Source organism: Sturnus vulgaris, chromosome 10 (genome assembly GCF_052056855.1).
Source record: "Sturnus vulgaris isolate bStuVul1 chromosome 10, bStuVul1.hap1, whole genome shotgun sequence".
Taxonomy (NCBI): domain Eukaryota; kingdom Metazoa; phylum Chordata; class Aves; order Passeriformes; family Sturnidae; genus Sturnus; species Sturnus vulgaris.
The window spans coordinates 18,836,331-18,858,906 of record NC_142252.1 but is presented as its reverse complement, the minus strand read 5'-3'; the positions used below and the strand labels follow the sequence as shown (position 1 = coordinate 18,858,906).

At 42.1% G+C, this 22,576-nt stretch overlaps 1 protein-coding gene across 2 annotated transcripts; it reads left to right on the top strand.

The window, feature by feature from the left end:
• The first annotated feature begins 210 nt into the window (after positions 1-210).
• MFN1 (mitofusin 1) lies at positions 211-22,468 on the top strand. Of its 2 annotated transcripts, none has more exons than XM_014871532.2 (18): positions 211-421; positions 987-1,108; positions 1,896-2,031; positions 3,053-3,215; positions 3,861-3,985; positions 5,422-5,530; positions 7,755-7,862; positions 8,513-8,666; positions 8,790-8,857; positions 13,152-13,273; positions 14,749-14,875; positions 15,143-15,247; positions 16,328-16,430; positions 17,390-17,619; positions 18,101-18,256; positions 18,758-18,954; positions 20,129-20,263; positions 20,968-22,468. In XM_014871532.2, the coding sequence occupies exons 2-18, from the start codon at positions 994-996 to the stop codon at positions 21,035-21,037; spliced, it is 2,223 nt and encodes a 740-aa protein (XP_014727018.2). In that variant the 5' UTR covers positions 211-421; positions 987-993; the 3' UTR covers positions 21,038-22,468. The 2 variants fall into 2 exon arrangements, with proteins under 2 accessions (XP_014727018.2, XP_088027112.1); XM_088170986.1 differs by having other exon boundaries at positions 400-515.
• The last annotated feature ends 108 nt before the right edge of the window (positions 22,469-22,576 follow it).

Sequence of the window (22,576 nt, the reverse complement as noted above, 5' to 3'; positions counted from 1 at the left end):
CTCAAATAACGTGTTCTCTAGAGTGCTGTTGTCGCCGCTTTTCATTTTGGTTCTCGTTTCCTAATGATCCTGATGAAATGCATGAGTTGTCGGAGCTCTTTAACTCCTAAAGCCCGCAGCGTTGTCACTTTGCAGCCTTTGAGCAAACCGCGGTGCTGCAGGTGAAGGCCTGGGGTGGTCGCGGTGCTGCCCGGGCTCTGCCCGCCTCCATTTCGCGGCTGCCCGCGCTCAAGATGGCGGCGGCCGCCCTCAGCCCGCACTGAACATGGCGCTGCCCGGGCGCGAGCCGAGCGGGGTCACGCGAGAGGAAAGGGAAGTGACGCCCCCTGTCCCGGCGGCGGCGGTGACGGGCACGGACGGGGCCGGCGGGGCTCCGTGAGGGACAGGGGCCGGGACCGGGAGCTCCATGAGAGACCAGAGGGTGCGGGGGCTCAGTGAGGGACTGGGGCTGTGCCGGGGTTCTGTGAGAGACCGGGGTTTCGTGAGGGACCGGTGCCGAGCCAGAGCTCCGCGAGGTACCGGGGCACAGCCGGGGTCCATGGGGCACCGGGGCTGAGCCGGCGCTCCGTGAGGGAGCATGGCTGAGTGAGACACCATGAGGGACTGGGGTCGCCGCGGCCCCTCGGCCTGACCCCGCCGAGCGGGGGCTCCGAGGGAGCGGGGCCGGTGCTCGCTGGCCGGCGGGCAGCGCTGACCCGGGGGCGGTTGGGAGGGGTGGCCGTGTTTGACATGGGTAAGGCCTCGTGTTTCCGGGACAGACAGCACCAGAGCGGGTCGAACCTGTCCCCGAGTGTCGCCAGCCGTTCTTGGCGCATGTGGTGAGGAGTTCAGAGTAAACAATGCAAATGAGCTTACTGCCCTTTGGAGTTCAGAGCTTCGGACGTTTTTGTTTCGTTTTGTTTCTTAATGGCTGTGTGAGCGGTGTATGAGTTTTAATTAGCTGAGCGTACCGAGTGTTTGGTCACTTTATGCACCTTTCTCTGCAGCTGCAGCATGGCAGAAGCTTCTGTCTCTCCACTGAAGCACTTTGTGCTGGCCAAAAAGACCATCACTGCCATCTTCGACCAGCTGCTGAACTATGTCACTGAGGGGGAAGCGTTTGTGGAAGGTGAGCTTTCTTTCCCCTTAAATATGAGGGCCTTGTCCTTTGTTTTGAGTATGTTTTACAGCAGCATAATGTACCTTACGTTATCTGTTACTGTGCTTTTTGTATAAACGTGCACCTTCAGAAATAGTCACATTTTTCTTTTGACACTGGGTTTTTTTCAGCTTGTCCTGGAAGGAATGCCTGGCATGGCTACATACCTGAAAAGCTGATTAAGGCACTTGTGTTGGCAGCCTGGTCTCTTTTCCATGAGGTTGAAAGATTAACTACTCTGGTATTACAGTTCTGTGGTAGTTTCTTTTGCAGAGAAGGAAAGAAACAGGTTCTCCTGTTTTTCTGCAGAAAGGTGCATCAGTAACGCAATGCAGGGAACCACTGGTCACAGCTTCAGAGGTTTAGCAGCCTGGAATGTGTGTGGCCACACAGAGTTGGTTGCTCTGCTGGGGCATGACAGCCCAGCTTAGCTGGTGTATCCATGAGAGGTCCTGGCTTTCCTTTTTGAAGGAAGCAAGTGTCCCAAGGGACTGGGCAGGCGAGTTCACAGGGTTAGTGGCTCACTGCTTGGATTGGCAATTGATCTGAAGTGATTTATGTCGTGATTTCACCAGTGGCAGAGCTGTCAAATGATAAGGGCTGGTATCAGTTTCTATTGTGGGGTTTTGCTTGTTTTGTTCAACCACTGTAATTAAAATTTGCAGTTGGCATGTTAAGTATTGATTACTTACACCTTCTATCACAGAACACATTCTCTGTATGTGATTGCTTTTATGTTTCTCCTTTCTATGTGTAGCCACATACAAGAACCCAGAGCTTGATCATATAGCAACAGAAGATGAACTAGCAAAAATACAAGCATATAAAAACAAGTTGGCAGTAATTGGAGAAGTGCTTTCACGGAGACATATGAAAGTGGCATTTTTTGGCAGGTAATGAACAATATTACCAGTACTTAATTTCTTTTTTTTTTTTTTTTTTTTTGACTTGGGAAGGTCAGAGGTTGTCTTGTTCACCAGAATGGCTTTTGGGGTTTTTTTAACGTGGTGGTTTTGTTTGTTTAATATATTTTTTTGTTCTGGACTGTTCCTACTGAGGACTTTTTTTTAATATTTGATTAGAAGTGCTGAAGAACTAAACTTGGAGCTTTTCATGTTTCTGTCTGTAAGCAGCTGAAGAGAAACAGATTGTTGCCTGGTTGGTTGTAACATCAGTCTGATAGATCTGTGTGATAATTTTAAGTGTAAAAGTAACAGTGTGGTCTGCTAGTCCATTTTGCTTCAGGGAGATTGATTTTTCAGGGCTTACATATAAACATGTGGTTACATATTTTTGGAGTGTGAATCTTCATGGTTCTAAAAATTCTGTAATAGTATTGGAAAAAATATGTACTTGCCTTCATTTTGCTAAAAGTCGTTGAATTATTTAAAGAAAAACTATAAAAAGTTCTGGAATAAAGAAATTGTATCTCAGCCTTGATATTTCAAAACGTTAAAAGCTGAATACAAGCTGTGAGAAAACTTTCCCTTTTGCAAAGGGAAGAACTTCTGGAACTTCTGAGCAGGAAGAAGAGAGCTCAACTTTCCCTCTGGCATTTTGAATAAATTTGTGAACTGTTGTACAGTGAGCACTGAACTTTTTCTCGAAGTGGCTCGAAAATGAGTTACAGTCTGTGTAACTTCATGCTGTTGTGTAATAGTTAAACCTCAAATATTTTTGGGTGAGGGGTGAAGTAGGACACTGCTGAGGACTTCAAGTTGTTGCAGAAGGTGGAGTGGGTGACCAGTTCCTTTGAATGAGCACTCCCCACTCTCCTGGCTGGAGCTCCGTGCCCAAACCAGCTTGTGCTCAGTGGGGCTGATGCACTCCAGTCGGGCTGCATTCAGTTGAGCAAAAAGTGTGTTTAATGCTCCTGTGCTCTGCTCAAAGTGCTTTTGTTTTCTATCCCTCCAGAACAAGCAGTGGGAAAAGTTCAGTCATTAATGCAATGCTGTGGGATAAGGTACTTCCCAGTGGGATTGGCCATACAACAAACTGCTTCCTCAGTGTGGAAGGGACTGATGGAGATAAGGCTTATCTTATGACAGAAGGATCAGATGAAAAGAAGAGTGTTAAGGTACGTTTCTTGGATGATTTCAAGCCAATTTTCACAGGAACTGATTCTCAAAGGGTCTCTTTTTTAACAACAGTTAAGAGTCCAACAAAATTTTAAGGCTCCCTCAATTTGTATTTTTAAGTTCTTATTTAAGAAGGAAGAACAAACTAATGGAAGTGCTCTGCTCTGCGGGTTTTTTTGGCTGTTCTAGAGAAACAGCTAACACGTCTCGTTGTAGCATAGCACGTGTGGAGCGATTTATTTTTATAGGCCTAAGTAAGTCCTGTTACTGATTAAGGATTTGGAATGTGCCCTTCATTTGGACTTAGGGTGCTCATCTTATTGAACTGCTTATGCTGCTGTGTTAAACATCTGAGGCAAATTCATGATGATGCTCAGCAGCACACAGTCCAGCCCTGTAGGGAACATTTGTAGCTCAAAAGAAACTCTTGTCTCAGTTTCAAGGCACAGCTTGTTCTTTAGATGCTGGTGAGTTGAAGAGCTTAAAAAAAAAATCACAGCTATTCACCAGAACAAAGTATGAACTCTGTTACCCTCTTCAGGATCCATCCTGTCCAAGTTTGCTTGAGAACTGAATTAAGACTGGTTTACAGACTTGTTTGAGGTGCATATTCATGTTTGTATTCTCTTTAATGCTCTCTCTAGACAGTCAATCAGCTGGCCCATGCGCTTCACATGGATAAAGATTTGAAGGCTGGCTGTCTCGTCCATGTCTTTTGGCCCAAGTCAAAGTGTGCCCTGCTGAGAGATGATTTGGTTTTAGTGGACAGGTATCTTTTCTGTTTTAGTAAATATTTTCTTAAGGATATTAGCCATTACAATGTTTAGAAAAGAGATTTGTTTAGATTCAAAATTCCTGAAAGGCGTTTTTGTTTGAAAGGACAGAGTTGGTTCTTTTGTATGTGCTGCCTGTCATTACCCTCCTCATTCTGCCCTTGTAGCAGTTGGAACAGACAAGTGTCTTGTGACTGAGCTGAAAAAGGGAATAGCTTTTGGCTGAGGATACTCTACCTTTAAAACAAACGGTATGGAAGTGTGAATAGGGTTGTTGCAGCAACAACCTTTTGCCCATTTCCTTTCTTGAAACGCTTCAGACTGATCATGTGAAGTATAAACAATGTGGACTTCACTTGTAAAAGCTTCTGATAAGAGTTGCAGTGCCTACATGCCAAAGTAATGGGTGACCTCAAAATGTAGTTTGTGACTATATCATCTGTGTGTGCCCTGTGTTAGGCTGGGATTTCCTATGTGTTTAAAGAATTCTGGAAGTGGTTGCTTTGTCCATGCCAAATGCCTTTGTTTCTGGCCACTGCATTATAACCTGGTAGTAGAACCTTCAGGTGATCTGTACCTGATGTGTAAACCAATAAATACTGAATTTGAGAGTAATTCACACAGGTGTCAGTGAATTTTGAAGTATAATTTCTTTAAGAAAACACTCAGAGTATGTTCTAATAAATTGCAGTTGTTTTTGTTCCATCTCTGTCTTGTACTTTGAAATCACTGGGAGTTTATTATTTTCTTGGGTGCATGATCTTGGATCTGCACAGCCTCTATTGCTAAAGGTAGAAAGTAAAGGGAAAAGAAAAGAGCATATATTCTGAGAGAGCAGGTACTTGAAAAGAGCAAATCATCCTTTTACTGTAAATTGAGAAAATTTGAACCAGCAGTAATTTAGGTGTTGCAAACATGACTTAATGCTCATGTTCCACTTAATGTTTTTTTTTTAATAGATAGCACTATAGTTTTAGCTTCATTTTTGTTTCTTCTTAAATCTATGCACAGCTTGCATAGCATATTACTTTTAACTTGGACTTTATTAATGAAAAAACTATTTTATGAACTACAGTCTCTTCTGATAAAAATTAGGATCCGAGGAGGGGAACCATTGTATGAGGCTGTCAGGGTTTCTGATGGACTGCCTGTCAGTTGACTTGGCAATTAATTATATGTGCATCCTTACTAATCAGAAATTGCATTTTGGAATGAATAGGTAGTCTGATGATCAAGTGACTGATACATTCTAGGTGGTAACTGGCTTGTGCAAGGTTTACCTTAAGTTTGAAGTAGGCATCAGTCTCAAGATACAAACCTCTGTAACTTCTTGCAAGGCCCTTAGGCATTTCCACTCCATTTTTATCAGTTTATAAAAATCAATTGCTTCTTTGCTGTGTAAATAAAAGTTTGTGTTTTTTGTTCTTGGCAGCCCTGGCACAGATGTCACTACAGAACTGGACAGCTGGATCGACAAGTTCTGCTTAGATGCTGATGTGTTTGTCTTGGTTGCCAATTCTGAATCAACTCTCATGAACACGGTACGATGTGCAATGATTTTATGCTACTTCTTCATTTAAATATTCAGCAGTTCCATAACCAGAATAGCTGAGACCTTTACAGAAGGTGAATCACTGCACTTAGATCTTGTGAATAGGATTTGATGGTGGGAGGCAAGAAATAATGTATATCCCTCACTAGGAAAAGGAGAAGGAAATTTAAGTATCTTACTGACTTGGCTTTCTCTGCCTTGAACGTCATAATTGTCCTTTCCAGTTTGGCTGTGTTTTTGATAAAAGGGTGATGGAGTGTTTGTCTTGCCTACCCGTTTGTTGGTATTTGTTACCTGAAGACACTTGTATTATCAAAGAAATTATTTAATGTTTCATGTCCAGAAATACTCCATAAGTTCAGTAGAATACACAAACTGGGTGAAGGGAGTTGAGTTCTGTCTTGTTCCTCTCTCAGGAGGGGGTGAATTCACTTGACACACCTTGTGTTGAGGATGAATGCTGCAGGTTCCCCTCAGTGGGCTGTGTTTCTTCTGAGGAAGGTGTTGGCAATAATGGTTCTGTGCAATGTGGAAAGCTGAAGGTATTTTCTTGTCTTTGTTCTATAAAGCCTTGTTTCAGGAGAGAGAAGAGTTCTCTGGATCTTGCAGCCTAAATATTGTAGGACTTGTAAGAGGAGAACATTTAAGGTGGCCAGGGGAACTGTTGAAATAATCAAAATACAAGACCAGAAATTTGTTATAATTTTGTAGTGATCTCCAGTTTTGACTAAACCAAGTATTGTGGATGCTGACAATAAAAGGTTTCTAGGTTATTGCAGGTATGACTGCCAGAATGCAGAGTAATGCTACTGAGAAAATTCTTGATGATTTTTATTAAGCCTACTGCAGACAAATAATATGCTCTGGTTTTTCTGATCATAGTTCTGACCTGAAAGGTGTGAACTTCCTAACTGTTGGGACAATTTTTAGTACGATAAAGAACTGAGTGTGCAAGGACAGTATTTCTTTGCATTCTAGCAAATTAGAATAGTTTGGTAGAAGTCCGAGAAGAATGTAAGTTTAAAAGCATCGCATTCCGTCTTCTGAGCTGAGTCCACAAAGAGTCAAATGCAAGAGATGAGATTTAGAAGAAAAAGAAAATTCTTAAACATTCAAGGCAAAGAGGATTTGGCACCACTGTGGCCATATCTCCTCTGTTAGGTCACATGAGTGACACTTTTAGGCTTTTAGTATGGACAAAATCTATAAGTTGTTCACATTATGTGTATAAGTATAACACGGTTGTTGGGGTCCTTTAATTAAAGGAGAAAGAAAACTTATTTCAGTGAGCATCTCATTGCTATATAGATAACATAAGTTATCCTGCAGATAAAGCTTTTAACAGCTATGTTTTCATCCTCCTTAAGCGTTGTTTTTGCCTCTTACCATAACAGGTTTGAGAATACTTGGCATTATTCTGCCACACTACTGGTTTTTTTTTGCGAAATAATTCTTTTACTATTCCTCATAAATTCTCCTCAGACAAAGTTCTGATTTCTGCAGCAGTGATGTGGTTTGCACATGCTTATTCCCATCTGATTGAGAATAATAGATCTCCAGTGCTGTGTCTAGGATATGTGGTGGTGTCCTGCTGCAGTCTGGAAAAGTTTATGGCAGCCCAGAGATCTCTCCTGTTTCAGCTTTGCTGAGTGGGGACTTGCTCCATCACGACTTACCCATTATGACTCTGTAAACAGCAATAATGGGTGGTAGGTGCAGGCAAGAGACTTAAATACACTTAATTTTGTTAAACTAAGACATTCATCAGTGACTTTTTTCTGCTGTGTCTCAACCATACGTCCTCATGCAAGAACTTCTCTGTAGTTCAAGCTGATGTTCCCTAGCTGAAGAATAGTTAGGTGATGGATTATCTGGATATAAAACCGTATTTGACAGGGTTAGCAGGAGCATCTTGGTAGTTCAGGTAAGGGAGACATCATTGTTCTAGTAACGCATCAGTGTTTTCTGAACAATTTTTTGGAAGTTTTCGTAGTTTGTATTTTTACCAATTTTTAGAGAAAGTTGCGGTGTCTTTGACTTTTGACACTGGCATCAGTTTTAAGACTGATGAGTTTTGAACTACCCTAAGCCTGTTACGTGCTGAATCTGTGGGTTTTAATACTGATGAATTCTTTATAATAAACTGTTACAGAAGAATGCATGACCCTGATTTGAATATCTGGGGAATTTTCTGTTTTTGCTTTAATTCTTAGGAGAAACATTTTTTCCATAAAGTGAACGAACGACTTTCCAAGCCAAATATCTTCATCCTCAATAATAGATGGGATGCTTCTGCATCAGAACCAGAATACATGGAAGATGTGAGTGAATTGATGGCTCTTACATGGGTTGACAGCTAATTAATACGTATTAATATGGAAACATCAGTTTTGTCTTATTAATAAAAGGCTAAGTTACATGGTCAGAAAATGCAAATAACCTGTTCCTCGTTCTGACCAAAAAGCAACTTGCAATTCAAATGACAATACATGCAGGCAAGTAATAAAATGGGAGACTTCTTTAGAATCTTTTTCCTCCACAGTTAAGCTTGGTTTTTAATCTTATTTGTATTACCTTTTGTTTCTGTATTGATAGTGCAGCCTGAGGGCACAGTTTATACATTTATACCTGCATAGAGTAGCTGGGAAAGTGCAGTGTTAGATGGGAAGAGCTTGGATCTTCAGATCTTCCCAACAGCAGCCAGCTTGCAGTGAGAATTATTTCTCCATGTATGGAGAGTGAAGGGTTTACCCCAGTAACCGGCTGAGATCTCTGACTTTTGTAAATACAGTTGTAGAAGGAAGTATTGTTGTGTCCAGATCTGTTTAAAGTAGTAAAAGCAGCTGCTGCCTCTGTAGGGTTGGCAGTTATCTGCTGTCAGAGGGGTAGTTCAGCATCTGTTTCTCACTCTCGTGATGTGTTGATGGCTCCGATTTTGCCTTTTCACGTGAGCTTTTTGTCTGTTCCGTAGGTGCGTAGGCAGCACATGGAGCGCTGTCTGACTTTCCTGGTCGATGAGCTCAAAGTTATTGATCCTGTAGAAGCAAGGAATCGCATCTTTTTTGTTTCTGCAAAAGAAGTTCTGAGTGCCAGGAGACAAAAGGCCCAAGGAATGCCAGAGGATGGTGTGTAGGAGCTCCTGCTTTTCCTCAAATACAGAAAAACACTATAAAACCCGATAAATATATTTAAGATGCAGTCCCTGCTGTGAGGTACTGCTGTCTCCCTTATGATCTGTTGTTTCACAGGTGGAGCACTTGCTGAAGGATTTCAAACAAGATTTCAGGAATTTCAACATTTTGAGCAGATATTTGAGGTATTTATGATGGTCTTTTTAGACTGCCTGTTTTTAGTTAAAGGTAGCTTTTTCTTATGCTAAACTTAATTATACTTAGCAGTACCCACGTTAGCAAGTGGAGGAGTGTAAGGTATTTATACCATTTGCAGCTTTGCCTTTTCTGTGGGTTCTGCTCATACCTTCTCACCTTGAGTAGCAGGTAGTTGTTGGAAAGGAGAATTATATCAGTGAGGGAAGGGACCAAAACTCTTAGTTCATGTTTTGAGATCTCAAGACCAATATAGTCTATGTAAGAAGAAATTACGGTCTTGAAACATGTGTATCACTTACAGCCACTGCTGGTGAATGTTTGCAGTTAGAAATTCAGTTTTTATTTTATATTTACTTAAATTTCTAAAGCCAGAGTTTTGAATCTATCACCATTGTGTACCTCTTAGCTCTGTTACTCTGAGCATTAACACTCTCCTTGCATCTTTTGTGCTGTACAGAATCCAGCCTTCCACCTCAGTTTAGCCATATTCTTAATTGGAGTTCACATTTTCTACAGAAGTAGGACTGGCTAGATAGTTCAGTGATTTCTTTTTGATAGGATCCATTTGACTTGCTAAATTTGATAACTTTAATTAACTGAAGCCATTCTTGGATATCTTAAGGAAGCCTCTTGGGTATCCCTTCATAGTTTTGTATATGAGTATTTAAAAAAAAAAATCAAACTGCTTCTAAGAAGCATTTGTTCTTGCATTACAGTAAACCCATTTAACCTTAGCAAAACTATGATATGTATATATCAGAAAGGTCTTAAAGTAATAGCTTGCTTCAGTCTTGCATAAACAAGAAAATGTCAGACTAAATTTAATTCTTATCCACACTCATATGATAGGTGACTGAAGTGTTGAAATGGTGGGTTCAGAGTACTGGCAGGGCCTGGCTCCATGAGACATGATATTTCTTGTGTCACTAGCTGTAGTCAAACATGCGTGTTTTTTGCAATTTTCATACTCAGAGCCATAGTAGGAAACTTTGAACCAGCAGGAAAAAAGTGGAAATTGAGCTTCTAAATCAGTTATTGTTCTTTATTGTATTTTACCATTTTACCAAAGCTTTTTTGACAAAATCTCTTATAATTGCAGTTAAGCACTCAATGCTTAGGATATTTCAAGATGAAGATGGATGATGTGATGCTGTGAGTGCTCAGCACATCTGTAAATCAGATGTCACAGACTCAAGTTGGCCACTACAGTGAGAAGTATCTGTCACAGGATCACAACCGTGACAAGTTTCTGTGGCAGAGGTTGGGACAAGGAACAATTCTGTGACAACACTGCGTGGCCTTAAATCAACCTTTTTTCTTCTTTCACGATGTGTTGCATTTGCTGCACACCTGACTCCCAACAGTGAGAGTGGATTCTGTAGTGTTTTTCCCTGCTCGGCTGTTTCATCCTGAAATCATTATTAATAGCTTTGAATAGGGCTGTGATCCCATCATTTAAAGAGAATGACAACTGTTCTGATTTAGGATTGCCAAAGCAATTTAAATTTGAGTGCTTGCTGTTGCAGCCTCTTTCACATTCAGGTTTTGTGGCAGTTTCCTAAGTTACAGTGGCAGTTTATGTGCTTTTAAAGCAAGGCTGAGACTGAAATGGTTCACCAGGTCTGAAGTCTTTAGTGCTAGTATTCAAATTTACTGTCACCTGAGCTGATAAAGTAGCTGATGTCACCACACCGTTATCAGTTCTACTTGGCAGATCTAGGCTCTGTATTAATGAGGAGTCTCAGACTGCAGGGAGAACTTTGTGTGAAATCCTCACTGATACTGTGCCTTGTGCACTGCCAGACCAAACTCAAATGCCGTACAGCCCTGAGTACAGCCTAAGCACTTCTGCCTGAAGCACTCTGCATTTACTCTGTTTCCTGACAGAGGCGCTGCAAGTCCCAGCATCTTGGATTACATTCCAGTGTGTGAAAAGGAAGGGATGAGAGCACAGATGCTTCTCTCTGTCCTTCTCAAACACTGACTCCTCCCCTGCCTCGGTCTGTCTTGCCTTTAGCTCCTTGCCCTTTGCAGGTGCCCTCCTCAGACTTCCCAAACATCTCTCACTTTTTTGTCCAGCTCACATCTCTCAGTAATCTGTCACCTCACAGACCTGTCCACATGTGCCTTGTTCCCCCTGGCTGTATTTGCTGGGTTTGCTCCTCCTGGATTCTCTGACCCTGCTTTTGTCTTCACTAAAATTGGACAGCTTTTCCCTCTTCTTCATATGAGCTGAGAAGAGGAGCTGTTACTTCTCCAGTACTTCCACATCCCTGATTTTAGTATCAGTTCCCTGATGGGAGAGCGTGTTCATTCCAGGACTGGTATGAGCTCAGTATAGAAAGAATATTAAAAAAAAAAAATCTGGAAATAACCCACCGTTGCTAGTTAGTTGTAATATGAGAAAAATTTGGACTATTTTTGAAAGTCTTGTAAGATACACTTCTGTGTGAGGGCAAAAATCATTCTGAAACTAGATGAAACGTGTTTGTCTGCAAAGCACAGAGTGGTTGAAGTAGCTAAAAAAAAACCTGGTACAGGCATTACTAGAAGCACTTGTAAGCAGTGGGGAAATTAAGATTTTAGAAATTCATGTAGTAGCTTTAAAAAGTGGTGCTGCTACCTGTGTCAGCTGTATTGCAATAGAGGGAAGGAGAGAGGCAGTCTTAAAGCATTGAATTCTTGGATCAGTTCTGAATTATTATATTGGGGAATAATAGAAAGTAGTCAGTGTATTTCCTGAAATTTTACAGTGAGGTACATAGAATGCCCTATTAAAACAGTGAAAAAATTCCTGGACTCTGCACTGTATGCAGTAGTGCCTAGAGGATATCTTACATAAAACCAACCCCACCATGCCTTAGGTTGGGGTTCTCCTCAAGTTTCTTAAAAATACTGGCAGCAGAAGTGTTGTGGGAAGCAGTGGAGGTGGGAGACAGGGTGGAAGAGTCCTCCTGCTCTAGAGGGGAGTGAAGGCAGAGCTGGAATGAGGCAGCTGCTGCAGAGCCCTTCCCCAGCCCTGCCCAGGGATGGAATGCAGAGCACACTGGGCACTTGACTGTCCTGTGACACTGGCAGGGGCTGGGAAGGTAACTGGTTTTGGTTAGACTGTTGAAACACAGTTTATCTTGGTTTCAGTAAATATTTATATACAGACTAACAGCTAAAGTGCTGCTCCCCGTCTTATCTTCCCCCCTCGTTTAACTAACCTTTGTGTTTTTCCTAGTGCTCTAACTTGGATTTTCTCATTGTGTTGTGAGTGTCATCCTTTTATCCACCACATACTAACATTGGGAAGACTCTGCTCTGTGCCTAGTCTAGCTCTTACAATGTGCTGATATTTAAAAAACTCTGGCCTTTCATTGCTGATTTCTAGATCTGCTTCATCGAGGAACAGGGACTATTTTACTCATTTTGTTTATTTTGTTTTCATCTATTATTTTTAGATAGCTGAAATTTGTAATTACAGCATATGCTAAGGTCGTAGGTGAGTCCTCTAAAAGCAGTCCAAACCTGTGCCATGAAAGGTGAATCCACAGATGGAGAAAAATTTTAAAGTTCCATTGATCTGGTTTAAGGCAATCAGCTGCTTGCTTTCCTTCCCTCAAACACAAGAGTTCTTCAGTCACTATCCCGTATTTCTGAATTGCTGTTCAATATTGAAGATTGATTAGAAATTGTATTGTTAGAGCATTTTCTAGTTCTCATTTAACACTTGAATAATATGCAAATAAGCAGATATTTTAAGGACTATTTTTGTTTATCCCACAAGAAAACCATTGTTTCATATTCCTAATTGTATATTTTGTTCCTGAATGGTCAGTATTGACATGAGAATGTCAAATTTTATTGACAGAATTGTCTCTTGAAAGTAAGACTGTGTAATGCAACAAAGAAAACTCAAACCAGGCCATATTGCTTACAATCATATTTGACATTTGTAATTCCAAATAGATGGTTTTGAAAATTTCCTGAATAGATAGATTTATCTTATATATTCATCCAAGTTTTCTTTTTTTTTTTTGACATGATTTATTTATTTTAAAAGAATGAAAACCTATGCACATTACTGTGAATAGACACGAAGGCAGATTTGCTGCTGTAGACTCATTTGAGATTTCAGTTTCTGTTGTCTTTTAATTTCTTTATACTTTCTCCATTTTTACTTCCCACTGGTTTAAGTTCATGGTAAAATTGGCAGCATGTGCTTTCTGACAGTGAAATTCCTGACTGTGTTGACATGGAATTGCAGTAATGTGTTGTGGCTTGGGCCCCTCGCAGGAGTGTATCTCGCAGTCAGCCGTGAAAACCAAGTTTGAACAGCACACTATCAGAGCTAAACAGATAATAGATACTGTGAAAAACATTATGGACACCATAAACGTTGCAGCAGCAGAGAAAAGGTAGGTGCGTTGGAGGGCTGGTTGGATTTGGTTTGTCAAGATCATCTGAGGAGCCATTTCTGTGCTGGGCCATTATGGACTTTAAAATTCACTTTTCCTGCTTGGTAAGAAATAAGACAATTTCCCTGGTGTGTTGAATGTCAGTCTTACCATTGTTCACTTGCCCACTCAGTTACGTTCTTGGTCTGTGACTTCGGTACAGGGATCTTGGTTTACTTTGATGTTCTTCATTACTGATTTGAAATTTATGTGTTTTCAAACCTTTTTTTTAGAAATGTTTAAAACGTCAAGTTTTTCTAGCTGTATCCAGCATTTCAGAGGTGATGTTTGGGCCTGCTCTACTTTCATTAACAGTTCATTAACATTTCATTAACAGTTACAGTGAAGAAAAAAATGGAAGTATGTAGATGCTTTAATTTGCAACTGATTAGAATACTGTAAGGGATGAGATGAGCCCAGGCAAACAGAGGCTTAGCCTCTGGCCCTTTCCAGATTGCATCCTTAAATATCCTTGTTCTCTCTTCACTCATGTAATCCTTCAGTGCTAATGATAGCAGCTCATCTGCTCTGTCTAGTAGCTTCATGTGTCCTTTGAGATTTGCATGGGTGCAGTTTTTCCTCACTTTTGTTGCCACCTTGTGTCTCTTGCACACAGTGAACTTGCTGTCACGATTAATCCTTCCCATCCATCTCCTTCCTGCCTGTCAATAATGTGTCTTTGTGTTTCAACAGACTTCACTGTACTGTCAAACACACTCAGCCCCTTGAATATGTCAGTTTTTACAGACTGCCTGTTTCCATTCTGACTTGTCTCACGTTGTCAGATCCCATGAAAACATGCTGTGAAGTGTTTGAAAATATTCTGATATTTTATTTCTTTCTGTCAATTGACTTAACCAAAACGTCTGTGGTGACACCTCTTAGTCTGAATTGCTATTTGATGTTTCTTCTGGCCCTTCAAGATGAAATTGCTCCAGGTTTTCAGGAATTTTTGCTTAAGTGATAGGTCAAGGAATTCTAAAGAGACTTGTTTGTGACAAGGTTGCCACATCCCCTTTGCTTTGGAGGGTCATCAGACCCACCTCACTGTTAAGCAGTGGTTGAGTGCTGTTTGTGAGCAGCAGTTTGATCAGATTTACTCTTTTTTAAAATCAGGGTAGACGAATTATTAAAGGCTTCTGATTCCCCACACCTTTTTTAGTTGTAATTATGTGATAATACAGTGATAATAACTCTGACTCGAAATGCTGGTTTGGAGCTGTGTTTACTCAGCACAGCGTTTGAATGCTCGTGCACATGGAAGTGCCGTGTACAGCCCTTCTGGAGCAATGCCTCTGCTTTGGGCAGCCAGTGTCACTTGGGATTCCCCCTGGCTGCTCAGAAGCCCATCACGATGATCCATGCCTGCCTAAGGGCTTGTTTCTTTCCTGGGGGAGTGCATGGTGGTGATTGTGATCTCCTCTCTGCTGGGCTAGAGTCCATTCCATGGAAGAGCGAGAAGATCAGAAGGACAGGCTGGACTTTGTGCGAAATCAGCTGAACATTTTGACAGAAGACACCAAGGAAAAAATCAAACGCGTTACTGAGGAAGTCGAAAACAAAGTAAGTCAAGGCAGTGGGAACAACTTCTCAGATCCAGGTATTGCCTCCTCTCTCAGGCAGCTCCTGTTGGAGCCCACTCGTATCAGGAAATATGTTTGAAATGTCAGACAGTTCCTTTTTCAATACAAAAAACAAAAGCTTAAAATGGTAATCTTTCCTGTCAGGTGATTTGAATGATTTCTTGGGACAGTTTGTTGCAGTAGTCTGTTCTCACTCTGTCTGGAAAAGGTAGCAGAAACATTTTATTTGTTTCCTATGTTCTTCCAGGTCTCCTCTGCCATGACTGATGAGATCTGCCGGCTTTCAGTTTTAGTTGATGAGTTTTATTCTGATTTTCACCCTTCTCCTCAAGTATTGAAGCTCTATAAGACAGTAAGTTTTTTTGAATGGTTTAAAGCCAGGCTCTTTGGCTTTCCCTTAATTTCTACTTCTTTATTTTCATAAATTGCATAGTTTTTATGTGACTTTGTCTGAGCATTGCAGGATTTTTGCTTGCTGACATATGCATATCTCTACCCAAAACTAAAAAGGTTGAAAATATGTTCTGCTTTGTTTTTGGAAAGAAGTTAATTTTTTTTCAACATCTTTTTTAGTAGTAGAGTGGTTCTTAATTTCAAGTCTTCACTTCCAGTAAATAAGAACTTGCATAAATAATTTTCACTACTCCTAAAATCAAATAGATCCAAAAATAAAATGAGCTTGCAAATACTCAACACTTCTAATAAAAACTGGTTTGAGATTTTTTTAACTTTTATAAATTCCTCCTCAAACTTAGTGCTTTAAATTAAAGCACATATACCTGTATTTGCCTCTTGTGCTCAGACTTTGCTGATAATGATGACTGTCATAGCTCCCCCCTGGAGTCACAGAATGTTCTGAGTTGGAAGGGACCCACAAGGATCACCGAGTCCAACTGTTGAACAAATGGCTCATATGAGGATGGAACCCACAACTTTGGTATTAACAGCACCATGCTCCAACTAGCTGAGCTCATCTCAGGCTTGTTCCAGCCTGGCTGATCACACGGGAGCACTGCATTTTCAGGACAATCAGTTCTGTTTCACCTCAACAGAGTGTCCTGAGCAGGCCCCCGTGGGAATTGGTGAGATGGGTTTGTCCCTGTGCAGAGAGTGGAATTGGCTCCTATCAAATGACACAGTAAGAGCTTTGCAGGACAGTAGGTAATGGTCTGCTTTTCACTGTCACAGGTCATTGAAAGTACAGACTTTTATGCCTTTTAGTGTTTGCAGTCCTAGGGAAATCTTTCCTGTGTCACTTTAGTTAGGTTTTCAGTCCCAATGTGCAGTTGGAAAGCATGATATTTCCATAGAAACATGCTATTCTTCCTACTGTAAATAACAGTGCTTGGTGTGTAACAGATTTCTGCTCCATATAATGTAACTGATTGGCTAAATACAAACTGATGAGCTTGTGTTCTTTATAACACTTCAGGAACTGAACAAACATATAGAAGACGGTTTGGGAAAGAACCTGGCTGAGCGCTGCTCCAGTGAAGTCAACCAGTCAATGCACCAGTCCCAGCAGGAGATTATTGGTAGGAGAAGGGAGGAGGAATGTTCATATTTCAGATTTAAAGGAAGATGATCTTAGGAAAATTTAGTTTTAAAAGAATTTTCCTTCTGATCGTGTTTAACACTGATACTATAAAGGATAAAGGAAAAGTCATGATAGACCAGGACTGAGTGTTTAGCTCAGTCCCCTGTTTCTCATACTAACCAGTAACAGATGCTGGAGGAGAAGAATAATGAACCAGGGTAAATATAGCAATTCTTTCAATTTTATGGATTTCTGATCTGATATACTGCATCTGGATTAATGGCTTAAGGAAATAGTATTGGACCTGTCCTCTGGAAACTCATCCTTTTATAAATCTATTTAAAATTTGGCTTCCACAAGAGTTACACCAAATGCACTAATTATTAGAAAATGTTTCTGCAGTATAATGCTCTCCCTAGGTCCCTTCAGAGACAGAATGCAAAACAGTTCATTTCACAGAGGATTTGTGCACTCCCCTTTTATTTTTCTCCTTTATAAGTAATAACATTATTGCGCATCCATCTCTACTGGTCTGTTCCTGGTAATAAAAGATTCAAGCAAGATCACGAAATTATGTGTCCTCTTATGTAATAATGTTACCTTTTCTGTGTGGCACCACAGAATTGATGGATAAATCAATTTTTTTTCTTACTCCATCCCTATATTTTGACCACTGATGGAGCTCTTTCAGTTAATTTGAGTCTTTTTTTTTTTCCAGCAGTGCTTCCTTGGTGAGATGATTTTCATTACTGTTTTCTTGTATCAGAGCAATAAATTCCCTGCTCTTTTAGGGTCAATCCTGCTGAAATGCCACTGATTTTACAAATAAATAAATAATGAACTAGTCAGTTTAGATTCTCTAAATTAACAAAGCTGGTCAGCAGCTCAGAGATACTGTTTGTGAATATACTCTTCTTCTAATGTTAACTCACCTTTACTGTTTGTTCTTATTTCCAGAAAATCTGAAACCATTGTTGCCTTCTAGTGTTCAGGATCAGCTCCACTTACTAATTCCTTGCAGGAAGTTTGACCTTACCTATGATCTAAACTGTCATAGCCTGTGTGCAGATTTTCAAGAGGATATCATGTTCCACTTTTCTTTGGGGTGGACTTCTCTTGTAAACCGTTTCTTGGGTGCTAAACAAGCTCAGAAAGTGCTCCTGGGATTAGCAGATCCAAACCTACATGTGAGTCTTTCAGAGCCTGGGCTGCCTTGTTTTACCTTGATGAGAATATATTGATTTTTACTGTGTGTCATTGCTATTTACATTTCCTGCTTCCTGCTACCTTTCCCTAGATCCATTGTGTGAAATATCTTTGGTGAGGGTTGTTTTTATTGGATTATATTCAGGGTTAGAATGGAACTGAAAGCCTCTTTTAAACTTTCTGTGGCTGTTACACAAGTTGGCTTTCCTTTGGATTGAACCCTTTGAGTAGCCTATTCTGTTTGTAACATTTGGATGCTTAAGTCAGAACCAGCCCTATGCAGACCCTTATTCTGTGTTGGAGGAACTGTCAAAGCCTCCACTGCTCCTCAGGAGTCACGTTCAGATTTCTCTGCTGAAGGGTTTCCTTCAAGTAAATCAGATCCTGAATATATGAAAATAAAAGCCACGTGTGTAGTTCCCTAATGCTTTTGACTCAGGCTGCCATGTTCCCATCTTGTAGATCCCTCGTCCTTTAGCCAGCACCCCGTCTGCCGCCAGCGTTCCCGCCGTAACTCCCGAGGGCGCGCCCCAGGATGACTTCATGGTTCCTTTGGTGTTGAATTTAGCCTCGCTGGCATCCCGGACCTCCATGAGCATCATCGTTGTGGGCGGAGTGGCAAGTAGCAACATTCCCTGCTGGAGGGGATGGCAGAGGCTGAGCTGCTCTGTCCTGCTTGGGGTGTAACACAGAGTGTGCCATGGACTTGACACTGGGCCAGATGAGCACGTGCAGTGCCCTGGATCCCACAGTCAGTTCATTGTGAGAAGCCAGGCTGATCACTCTGAGGATAGCTGGGCATATTCTCTGTGCCATAAGTCTGTGTTCAGTGTGGGAATTAAATGGTGATCTGATGGTACCGCCTTCAGTTTGAATTTAGTTGGAGCTTTGCTTCCTCATGAAAGAGCAGCAGGGCTTCTGTAACCTGCACATTGTCTGTGCCATTGGGGACCAGCATATGTGAATGTAGCTGTATTGCTCTGCAGTAATAATATGGAAAATATTTCTTTTCTTAAGTCCAGTGAAAGGGCTGTAGAGATGATTTTTTTTAAAATGGGTGAAATTATCTTTTATTCTGTAGGGTAACTTATTTAAGCTAATGAAGATTTTGTTTTTCAGATTTGGAAAACGATAGGCTGGAAACTGATCTCGTTCTCCCTGAGTATGTACGGGCTGCTGTACCTGTATGAGAGGCTGAGCTGGACCACTCGGGCCAAAGAGAGAGCCTTCAAGCAGCAGTTTGTGAACTATGCCACCGAGAAGCTGCAGATGATCGTCAGCCTCACCAGCGCCAACTGCAGCCACCAGGTGCAGCAGTAAGTGTCACACGGGCTGGTCCCCCACTGGGACAGGCCATTGTTACTGGCCCTGCATGATGGCATCTCTAGTGTCCCTTGGCACTTAGTGGGAGGGGGTTTAAGTAGAGTTTAAAAGGCTAGTACCTTCATCCGTGTGTGGCTGTGTGTGGTGCTCTGAAGATGGTGACTCTTCGTCCAGCACCCTACAGTAGAGACATGAGAGATTGTTCTGGTGCAGACTGAGTTGCTCTGCCCTTGGAGTCCCTGGAAGGATGAGCAGAGCTTCTGCCCCAGGGGCTGCTATGGGCAAGTTCTTAGCAGCCAATCCTGGCTCTTCTGCACTGCAGGTGATGAACTTTGATAGCCTTTCTGAACTATTCCCTGAGTTACACAGGAGAGGTCTTCTGCACCCTGGGGGCTAGAGGGCGCATTAGCAGACAATTTTCTGAAATCCAATCAAAACACATAGTTAGAAGAAGAAGCTAAGGAAGACAATCAGCCAGGCATTACTTAGCAGAGACTGGTGGGAAAGTGTTTTGGAAAGAGAAAACAAAAAAAAAAATGAATAGTAAAAAGTTAAGCTTTAGTAGAGAAAAGAGATCCATCCCTGTGTTCAGCAACTCTGTGAGGACATGGAAGAGCTGTGCTCAAACCAGTGCTCCAGTAGGGAGGAGAGGGTGCTTTGTCTCCTCCATGAGAGCTTGGGTGCTGGGCCCAGGCTGGTACCTGGGTTTATTTTCCCTTTGTGTGAGGAGGAGTCTTGGAACAGGTGGGAGCACGTGGCTAAGGAGGGATGTAGGATGGGGAGCATTTGTGAGGTCTGGAGCACTCCTCACCCTGCACAGGGCTCACGTTCCTGTGAGCAGGGCACTGAGCTTGGCAGTGTGGGGCTGCTCTAGCACCTCCTGCCACAGCTAGAGCTCCATCTCAGACTTGGACCTGTTAATGTTCTATGAAAATGGCCAGGCACGATGTAGGCATAGACTGAGGTGCATTTGGTGTGTTGAGGGTTTCTTTTTCTAATTTAAAAAGTACCTAATTCTCCAGCTTTCTGCTATTCTGTAATCCCATAACAACTGGAGGCTTTGATTGCAGTGTTCTGCACATTGCAGTGCCATGAGATTATATTTCTTACTGGTTTTTTTAGCATAAACTTCTCTAAATCATGACTATAAACTTGTTTTTGCTTTAGGGAAATGGCCACTACTTTTGCTCGGCTCTGTCAGCAGGTGGATATTACCGAGAAAAACCTGGAAGAAGAAATAGCTAGGCTTTCCAAAGAAATAGATCAGCTGGAGAACATACAGAGCAGCTCCAAGCAGCTGAGGTAAGTCTTGGTGTGTCTGGCCACAAGCATCTCTTAGCTCTGCTGACTTCAGTGTCATCAGTGCTTACTGTTACTCTGAAGTTGAAATAGGTTAGTTCAGGTGCAGAAGGGAATGCAAAGGTACCTTGAACAGCTCTGAGTAAAGTTAAATAAATGTAAATAAATGCATGCTGATGCCTCAATGAATCAGCTCACGTTCAAAAATACTATTTCTTCGATCATCTATACCCTTGTCTCCCTTTAGTGTGGGAGACAGGCCTTTGACCAGAATTTTAGTCTCCTGTCAGTAACTTGAGGGTGGCACCTTCCCAAAGCCCCCTCCCCAGAGCAGAGCAGGAGAGCAGCTGTACTGTGCTGAGTCATCCAGTGCAGTGCAGTGGTGCCAGTGGTAGGTGTGTGTGCGGAGGAGGAACTTCCAGCAGTTGGTGCTTCAGGGACTTGGAAGCAGCCTTGGCTGTAGTTTCCTTTTCATTCCACCTGCTGAAAGGCTGCTCTGCTCTGCTCTGGGCTGCTGCCTCCTGGCTTTGGGCATCCACCACCACTGTCAGGTGAACATCTGCCCCCACACACCCCTTCTAAAAACCTGCATTTACATTTTCTTAGTGCTGGGGGTGTCAGTAGTGGAATAGAAATGAAACACTGATGTTGATCCTGCCTTTGGGATGTTCGGGCACTGAAGTAAATCCCTTGCTTTTGTTTTACAGAAACAAAGCCATTCACCTTGAGAACGAACTAGATCGCTTCACAAAACATTTTCTTCAAAAGAATAAATAAAACATCATTGTGAACCTTCCCAGTGCTCCTTCGTAGGGCAAATTTTAGAAATTTTACAGGTGCCCCTTCTATTCTGTGGAGTCACTTGAAATTATTTATATTTTTAATGTTACTCTGGTGACAGTTGTAAAATTTGGACTCTGATGGTGAATCAAACTGAAGAGCTGTGGTACTCTTGAGTGTTATGCTCGTTTTGCAGATTTTGGGTTAAAAATTATCTTTAAACACTACATTTTTTTGGGCACTTGACAATGAAACCCCAAATCCTCACTGGTTTTAATGAGTATGTAGCAGTGGCAAGTCTCACTTCCTGGCATCCAGGACCTTAGGCAGGGAAAGAGCTTAGGCCAGTCTCCTGCTTTCAGCTGCTTAGGAATTGTCCAGGGAGGGAGAGTGCTCGTTTTGATGTGGGTGTGATTTTGTTTAGTGAAGGGAAGCACAAACTCTGTCATGGGAAAGGACTCCTGACATGTTTGAAAAGCAGGTCTGTGTGTTGGGCAATGGTTCCTCTTGAAAGGGCAGCAAAAGATGAGGGTGAACTGCACTAAGGCAATGCAGTGGGCTCAAGGCTCCTCTGGCCACCTCCTCGAGCCAAGAGGGCACTGATGACATAAAAGTGAACCTATTTCTTGCACTTGGTAGTGCAGTGGTCCTTTGCCTGTGAGTACATGGCCAGAACTGTGGCCAGGTGAGCTCAGGTGTGTCACTGGCCCGAGCTCACAGCCAGGTACAGCAGGGTTTGCTGAGATGGTCTGGGCATGATGGGTGCAGGTTGGGTAGGGGAGCTCAGGGTGCCAGGAGGGACCTGGAGCTCCTGCTGCTGCATTCAGGGAAATAGGACATGGTGAAACCCCAGCTCCCCTGCCCAGTCCCTCTGCTGTAGAACAGGTCCAGGCAGCTGTGCTGGAGTCCTTTACCTTTGCTCACCTCCAGCAAAGCCTCTTTAGAAACCTTCTGCTGTTCCTGTCTGCAGTCACTCAATATCTACTTTTTTCTAGACTTTTAAAAATGATTTTAAAAGAAAAGCCTTTTCAGAGTATTTATATATTTTTATGGCACTGTTTAACATTGACTAAGTTAAAGATTCAATGCTCTAAGGTATAGGAGTTGGCTATTTTCCAGTAACTAAGGGCTGTCTCATCAGGAAATAGATGTAAGATGTAATGCTAGAGGCGTTAAGGGAAGACAGCATTTCCACCAGTGTGTTCAGATGTTCCTTCTGATTGTGCATGGGGAGTCCTGGGGGTTTGAGGGAAACTGTGGCATCCCCCCCGAGTAACAGCCCAGCCTTGGTATCTGTGATGGCACAGCTGTGTATCAATGCTCTATTTGTGGAGCATTTGTATTGACATTGTATCAAGATAAAACTTTCAATGCATGTGTTCTACAGTTGCATTTATTAAAGAAAGTCCTACCCCTGTGCTCTATTAAGTTCTTTGGCAGCTCTGTCCCAGGTGGAGACCTGCACATCACTCCCACAGGTAATGCAGATCCAGGACAGGTCCCAGGTGCTGCTGTGTGGCTGCTCCATCCCCATCC

Bases quoted from the DNA above. Each gene is read 5' to 3' on its own strand.
- MFN1 (XM_014871532.2), top strand. From the start codon at position 994: ATGGCAGAAGCTTCTGTCTCTCCACTGAAGCACTTTGTGCTGGCCAAA. The intron at 7,863-8,512 runs GTGAGTGAATTG...TCTGTTCCGTAG, and splicing joins AACCAGAATACATGGAAGAT to GTGCGTAGGCAGCACATGGA. The intron at 18,955-20,128 runs GTAAGTGTCACA...TTTTTGCTTTAG, and splicing joins TGCAGCCACCAGGTGCAGCA to GGAAATGGCCACTACTTTTG.